Below are 8139 nucleotides of genomic sequence, written 5' to 3' on the forward strand. Positions count from 1 at the left end.
TTGGGTAAACTAAATAGAGTAGTCCTATTTAGTTTACCCAAAAATCCGTCAGTAGTATTTGCTCATTGTTAATTTCATGTCACTGTTTCTAAAACAGGGAGTTTTTCTGGGCTGCGTTAAAAAAGGGCAAAAATTGAGAGTATACCCACTTCTCCAGGGACCACTACACCACTGCCTAAGAGGACTAAAGAACACTTGTTGTGTCACTGTGCAGCTTCCGGAAATAAGAGTGTGAAACCTGAAGCTGAGTGTTAACAGGAAATCAATGGTAAATGATTGATTTAGTACCAAATGCTATTCGTTTGGATCTACTTCTGTCATGTGGACTGTTGAGGCCAGTCCCACTTTGTAAACAGAGCAGCAGACCGGAACCAAATATGGCACGGATGGACTGTAATGCTGTACAGCAGCTGGAGAATAAAACTCCAACGTCAGTGCTGAAGTTTACTGCTGAAATGACCTGTTTTAGGCCACACCAAATTAATCCTATCATGTTTACGATTATCCAGCCTGCTTTACCAGCCACAACTCACTGCACACCAATCAATGTAACTTACACAAAATACTCTCAGATAGAGGAGTTTTGTGTGATAGTTAACCAACAAAAAGACTTAAGTTTCAAAAAGGATACAGCAGATGGTGACAATGGTTTGAACCACAGTGGAGATGATACGTAGTGGGTAGAGAACCTTCTCATAGCCTGTCAGCGAACACTTCCTGGTCAGCGCGGTGAGCAGAACAGTGTAGAAGCAGATGCACATGAAACTGATGGCAGCTCCGAGGTAGTGAAGCAGTGACAGGTAACCAGGCTGTGGAGGACAGTCAGTAGTTTCCACGGTCAATAGAGGAATAGATTGTTATAAACATTGATAGGTGTACTACAAAACTATTTCTATTACTGAACTATTACTGTGTCACTTTTGTTTAATTGAAGTGTTTGAATTTCCTGAGTTTTATTGTAGTTTAAAACAAACAAAAAAAGGTGGTAAATAGTAACTGGTTCCAATTCACTCCTGTTTAACAAAATGGCGAGTACAAAGAAATAAAATATTCTAATCTGGCTGATCACACAGGAAACATTCATGTAGTTCAAAACGGGAAATTTTGCAGAGCTGATGTTGATATTTGATCCTTAATACATTTGTTGTTGATTGATTTAAAATCAAACCATTTCATGTTAAACATTGGGCACAAGCTTCGCCAACTTGTGTGCTCTAAATCATTACAGATTACATTAAACAAACACTTACGCACCTTTGTTTGCTGTTTCCAAACAGCTGTTTAGGATTATTGCCAATATTATATTATGTCTATTATATAAAGTCCTGCCAGTTCACTGTTCTGTGAGGTGAATTCCTCCCAGAGATATATTAATTCAAACACATGCAGCAGGAAGTGCAGTACTTACATTACAGTTGCCAGCTGCGAATGCCCCCAAGGCTGCCACCACACCAAAGACCAGAGCAAACTTGCTCAGCATGGAATGACATGCATGTCTCTCCATAATATGAGCATGGTGGAATATACAGAACAGCAGAACTAAAGAGAAGATCACAGTTGGTATAACATATATCACTTATAATATATATACATATACATACATATGCATGGCATTTAGCAGGTAAACTCACATAGAAAGGATCCTGCGTTGATTGTTGCTGTAAAAAGGGAATTTTCTGGCGCACTAGTTCCACTTGAGCTGGAATCACATAATATGTTCAATTAAATATGTCTCACTTTTTGATTCCAGTGAAAAGGAAAAACAAAAAGGTAAAATTAAGAGGCCAACATTCTCACCTTATAGTGGGAGCAAGGCAACATCCAGTGGACTGATTCCCTCTGCAGTAGTGGTCAGCTCCCCTGAAAACAAATGGATGAGGTTCTGTCACATCCAAATCCTCGTGGTCAACTATCTACAGTAATGAGACGCAACTCACCAGTCACTGAGAGAGCACACATGATTGTTGGAGAAGGCCAGGCCATATCTGGAAAAATATTAAAAAAATAATTACTGATGTGACTATTTTAATAATTGGGCTGTATACTCTTGTTTGGTAGTGTTTTTTATTCTTATTATGCAATATCTTCCACTTTTCCAAAATAAAGGTAGAACCCCAGTTAATAACAGCACATTCCTGTTGACTGAATCTATCTAGAAGAAGAGAGGACGACTGCCTAAGCTAATGATTTTTTCCTAATGCTGACTCACCAAAAAACCACCACAAATATTTCTGACATTAAAAAGAAGACAACACCTGAATTTAGTCTGAAGAATGAGCTACTGCAGTGCAAATGGCAAAAAACCCTCACACAGGATAACTTTATTAATAATCGATATACATAATGAAACATATATCATATGAGATGTTCAGTTAAACACGACAGATGACAAAGCAGAGGCTGGAACAAACATTACTTAACGTGTAGTCCCTAATGACTAACATAGCTTAATTATTATCAACACAAAGAACAAGTAGATTTACAGGTATGCACGCCTCAGGTTAATGTAGGAATTTGTTCAACAACATTGTCTCTTGGTATTCGTGGGAACTCTGGTGCGCACCCTTAAGAACAAAACTAGCCAGGTCACATATCTCAACAACACTCTTTCATAATATGTTTCCTCATGCCGTCTTGGCGTCGACATATATATTAACATATACAGTATGATACAATATCACAGTTTATCACAGAGCTTCTAGAACTTTATTACATTACAGAAGCATTGAAAAGCTGCCGAAAAATAATAGTGTATACCATTTCCTCACGTGCCTGTCAAGGCCAAGTGAATATCATATTACTACTGGAATCTCAATGCCCTAGCCAAAATTTTACAGTTCAATAATGAATAATTATTGATTTAAACATGATGTAGCTGTTCGTCAAGTCTGTCAGGAGTCACATTATCATGAAATACTACCAACACTTACAGCTTCGTGATCAGCTTTAAACTACAAGCTTTCAGTTGTGAATAATACCGAGGTATAAATGCATTTAATAATCTTCAAAAGGTCTAAAGTTAATGTAAACGTTAGTGTAAATGTTCTAATATTTTCACCCGCGTGTAAAGACAAAAGAGAAAAAGGTGTTAATTTTCTGGTAAACTTACACAGCCCATGTTCCAATGAAGGACACCAGGGAGAGGGAGATGGGGAAAATAATCCAGAGCACCATGTCTTGGTGTTGAGGAAGACAAGAGTAATAAATTAAAACAGGGAGTCCTTAAATCCAGGTGTCTTCAAAACACTCAGCGGTAGACCTCTTCAGGAGTTTGGAGAGTCCTCATGGAGACAGCCTCATACCTACATAGCAAGATCAGCACTGGAACATAACAATAAAGTCCTAACCATGTAACCTGTATGACATAAGTGTAGTAGACAGTTGAACTGCTGGAGTTATACTTATTGGTTTCCACCTTTTATGGGAGAGTCTTTTTCTCTGCCACTCCTTCAGAGCACCACCTTGCCATGTCAGAACAAATGTTGGGAAACATGGGGTTGGCCTTGTTGAGGCTGTCACTTTGTTTGTCTTATTCCAAAGAGACTCTCCTTTATGCTTTATCTCAATCCGTTGCAGAGTCTGTTATACAGGTGATTCTGGATTTGAACTATGATCTCATTCACTGGATATGTCTTGAGAACAAAGCAGTAGTTCTGTATGACTGTTATGTAAGAAATTATCTGAATGTTTTGTCGTTTCTCTGTCATCAAGTATTGGAATTTAACTAAGCACGTTTACTCCAATAAATACAGTTTTGAGGTACTTGAGCTTTACTTTATATTTTATGCTTTATAGTTACACTTCACTACATTTTTTGGGGGGAAATATTGTATTTTTTAACTCCACTACACTTAGTCAACAGTTATAATTACTAGTTACTTTGCAGTTTAAACATATAGGTGCGTAAAATATGATGCAGTAAAATTTCCACTTCCACTTTCCATTTCAACTTACTATGTCTTCCACCACTGCTGTCCTAACACCCTGGGGACCTTTGTCATTATAAATATAGTTTTGTTATTATATAATATATCTCTTAGTTGAGAGAATAAATGAAATTAAAGCTATTGGTTATTATTTTATTATTATATTGGTACATGAATTAAACATTTTAATCTCATTGTAGATCTTTTTTGTTTTACATTTCTACAGGTTTATTATAATATTATTTCTGTCTCTCGCTAACAGCAGCTTTCACTGAGGAAATACACTGAATAAAGCTGAATATGAGGTTACAGATGTTGAGGAGTGCAGCTGTCGACCACACGAGGTCCTCGTTTTCAAAACAAACAAAATGGCGGCGCACATGAGATGGGGACTTCGCCAGTTGTTACGGACAAGAAATACGTCTCACATTAGGTTTGAACCTCTAAATCCCTGACATGTCGCTTTGTAAACTCGTTGTACTGCCGATGTGATGTGTTATAATGCTCGACTGAAGCGTTGAATCGAGGATCCGACATGTGGTTGAGGGGATAGTTTTAGCGAGCTAATAAAGCTAACTAGTGAACTGCGACACTTCGCGACGGGTTGTTTTATAATCATATAATCCCACAATTCATCCATCTTAGCCTGACTGTACACTGTAGTGTCAGTAAAACAATAAAAGATCCTTTGGATAACGTGGTTACCAGTTGGTTTGTCCATTTAAACCCTGAGCTAACAGCTAAAGTGAACTGACTTATTATTTAATCCTGCCTTGAAAGAAATGAATGCGTTAAACTCCCGTGTTTCCTGACAGACATTGTCTTGTATTCTTTATGCTTTAAGGTTTCCAGACAACGCCAGAAGCTCATATCACTCACAGTGCACGACTCAGAGCTTCAGGAAGGTCCAGCCTCAGCCCTGCACAGGAACCACACACTTCTCAAGTGAGGAACCATTGTTTGGACACCTTTTAATGCCTTTTAGTCACTCTCTGTCATCTTGTCTCAGTGATACTGCCGAACAGACAAGAAAAAAAAAACATAAAACCATACTAAAGTATAGTTTTTATGATATCTTTCAGTAAGACAGCTGTCCATCCAGACTCAAGACACTCCAAACCCCAGCAGCTTGAAGTTTCTCCCTGGTAAACCTGTCCTAGGAAGTGGGACGCTTGACTTTCCCTCTCCGAGCTCAGCTGGATGTTCATCTTTAGCCAGGTTGTACATTCTCAAAACAATACATTGCCTTTCTTCCCTCAGTGTTTCCCTTTGAGAGGCAGAAATCATTACAGTTTTGGACCAGGAGAAGAAAGCTGTGCACACCTATTTGTTTGTATCTTGTTTATAAATCATAGTGTAAAAAAAACTGCTAACTTACACTCATAAGACGCTTGCTCATGGGCAGACATAAAAAAAAACAATGTGAAAACTTCAAATGTGAACTTCATTCACATTTTCCAAAATGTTGCATCAGATGTATGAGTGCGTGTGACTTTCCCATTCTCTTTTCTTAATATAAATAATAGTTTGACTCGCGATATTATCTTTATTGAGCTATTCATGGTTGTGTCTTCAGTTCTCATGGTGTCGCTCGGTAGAAGACTACATACAGAAGATGTGACAAATGTACCTCTTGGAGAAAAAATATTCTTCTTTGTGATCCTCCAAGGTTTCTGTGAATGATTGTATTGATATGTTTTGTTTGCTGATACATTCTGTCTTGTCTCGACACAATGACAACATCGTAAAAAGCAGCGATGTTATCAGTGACGCTCTCGATAGGAGCCTGCACAAGTGGATGTTATCACTAAATGGACTAACGTGAACGCAGACTTTTTTGTCGAACAATAACAAGATAACATGTTTCTTTCAGGGACCTGTTTGAAATCGAAGGAGTGAAAAGTGTGTTCTTTGGCCCTGACTTCATCACAGTCACGAAAGTAAGAATGTACTCTGTACAGTTTGTCTCTGTGACTCCTGTTCTGATGAAATCTTTGTGGTGAGACTACAGGAGATCTTTGTTTTTGCAGGCAGATGAGGATGTGGAATGGACAGACATTAAGCGCCATGCTTCGGAGGCCATTGCTAAGTTCTTTGAGAGCGGTGACCCGATAACAACAGGGGCAGTGTACAATGAAAGCAGTGAGTGTGCAACCTGCCCGCATTAGTCATCTTGGAGTTATGCAGACTGTATAGTATGTAATTATCTCCACACTGTACATTTTCTTTTTTGTAGGCCATTCTGAAGATGATGATGAAATTGTATCTATGATAAAGGAGCTTCTGGACACCAGAATCAGGTAAAAACTAGTAACCTTGAGAGCAATTTTGGTTGTTGCAATTGGAATAGCTTGCTGTTTAATGGTTTATGTATTATAAATCCTGATCACATATTTCCTTTACTCAGCACTCATAACAATGATGCTCCCAGTGTAGTAAAACACAGTCGTGCTAAGATAACAGTCTTAATCTGTCTGTCCTTTGTGCTGCTTTGTTCTGTACAAACTGGTACAAATCATTTTCACTCACAAGACCTACAGTGCAGGAGGATGGAGGCGATGTCATCTTTAAGGGGTTTGAGGACGGCACAGTCAAGCTCAAGCTGGTCGGTTCCTGCACAGGTTGTCCCAGCTCCACGGTTACCCTGAAGAACGGCATTCAGAACATGCTGCAGTTTTATATCCCTGAAGTAGACAATGTGGAACAGGTGATTATTATGATAAGATCAGTTTTCTTGTGGGATTTGTTTTTGTAGATGAGCAGAGATTCGTGCTGGTTTTTAATTTGAGACAAAGCTTCACTATTTGTTTTCATTCTGGGATTGTTTTTGTTTTTTCAAAGTTGCTGCATAGATATTTAAATCATCATATGCAGGAAATTGGGCTGTGATTTCATTTTAATTCTAATGTTTGGGCCCTTAAGGCTGAGCAATGAAACCAGACAGTAAAGCTAAATAAAACCGTAAAAAAAATCCTATTTTAATATCATTTCACTTACTTGCTACTATACTGAGTTGAGTTTCTGTCATGATTGAAGGTAAAATATGTATTTTATTTCACATTTCACATTTTGTCAATTGCCCTTTTTGCCCAGGTGGAAGATGAAGTGGATGAAATCAACGCGAAGGTTTTCTCAGAGTTGGAACGCAAATTACAAGACTAAAGACTTACTCGAACAACACACTTTAGAAGAAACATATGTTCCACTGAGTAAAGAGAAAAAGTTATTACCTGCTATTTTGTGTGCACACTATATACCGTTAGGAGTTCAAGCTGTAAGTACATGTACATACTGTATGCCCCTGTTACCAAGACAATGAGATACAGGAAATATACCTGTATATAGAATATATTGTCATTCTTCTAACCATTCAAAATGTTCTGCTGTGATGCCTGTAATTGTTGTGATTTATTTATTTATTATAAATATTGTATATTTTGAAATAATATTTTCATAGGAGGGAGATATTGTCAAAGTTTTTGACATTGTTTATGGTGATGCAGAATGATGATTTGATAAGGTATTCCAGTTGTTGCTGATTTATCAAATTAAACCTGAACTGTTTTTGCTTGTTAATGCATCATCTATAAATGACAAAAAATGTAATTTGCTAAAATTATTATTGAAGCTGAAGTAGGTTTACAATATGACATCCTGTAAGACGTGTATGCTGTATTTATCTGCTTTGTGCTGTATTTTCTTTTCAGATTTACTGTATCACATTAAACAGAACTCATAGTTTGAAAGTAAATCTTTGTTGTTGATTCCTTTTTTTAATTATTATTAGTTATTGTCATGTTCTTCTAGTTATGACTGGTGTCATTATATCATATGAGGGTAGAGAAAACCAACCAATGACAACTCACACATACTGTTTGTTTCTAGAATAAAAGAAAGGGTAGTGAATTGTAACAGGCTTTAGGCTAAATAATCTTTTGAATCTTTCCTATATTTTTTTACTCAATTGCAATTCAGCAACCAGTAAATACAGATAATGATCCGCTCTAACTCTAACTCTAGCTCTACAAGTTTGCAACTACAATTCTTTGCACCTTACCTACCTATTTATCTTTTTTATCTTTTCTAAGTATTTTATTCTATTGTTGTATTTTATTCTATTGTATTTTAATGTACCTGGCTGCTATGACGACCCAATTTCCCTTCGGGGATTAATAAAGTCTATCTATCTATATCTATCTTTTCTGACTCAGCA

General features: G+C 37.3%; 2 protein-coding genes across 2 annotated transcripts in view; one reads left to right on the plus strand and one right to left on the minus strand.

Annotated features, from left to right (window-relative positions):
* Nucleotides 1-3378, minus strand: part of si:dkey-228d14.5 (uncharacterized protein LOC796266 homolog) — a 5482-nt gene extending 2104 nt beyond the window's left edge. Inside the window, exons 1-6 of the mRNA XM_035663239.1 lie at nt 3110-3378; nt 1938-1985; nt 1798-1860; nt 1632-1699; nt 1409-1539; nt 632-809 (exon numbers count right to left, since the gene is read on the minus strand). Coding sequence (XP_035519132.1) covers nt 632-809; nt 1409-1539; nt 1632-1699; nt 1798-1860; nt 1938-1985; nt 3110-3174 — 553 coding nt within the window. The 5' untranslated portion in view covers nt 3175-3378. The remainder of the gene's footprint in view (nt 1-631; nt 810-1408; nt 1540-1631; nt 1700-1797; nt 1861-1937; nt 1986-3109) is intronic.
* Nucleotides 3379-4267: 889 nt separating this feature from the next.
* Nucleotides 4268-7677, plus strand: zgc:110319 (uncharacterized protein LOC796111 homolog). Its single transcript, XM_035663241.1, has 8 exons — nt 4268-4359; nt 4771-4871; nt 5009-5144; nt 5800-5866; nt 5957-6068; nt 6163-6226; nt 6459-6633; nt 7020-7677. Exons 1-8 carry the CDS (start codon nt 4295-4297, stop codon nt 7086-7088), a joined length of 789 nt encoding a protein of 262 aa, XP_035519134.1. The 5' UTR covers nt 4268-4294; the 3' UTR covers nt 7089-7677.
* The last annotated feature ends 462 nt before the right edge of the window (nt 7678-8139 follow it).

Source organism: Morone saxatilis, unplaced genomic scaffold (assembly GCF_004916995.1).
Source record: "Morone saxatilis isolate NCDOM2014 unplaced genomic scaffold, NCSU_SB_2.0 Contig19, whole genome shotgun sequence".
NCBI lineage: Eukaryota > Metazoa > Chordata > Actinopteri > Moronidae > Morone > Morone saxatilis.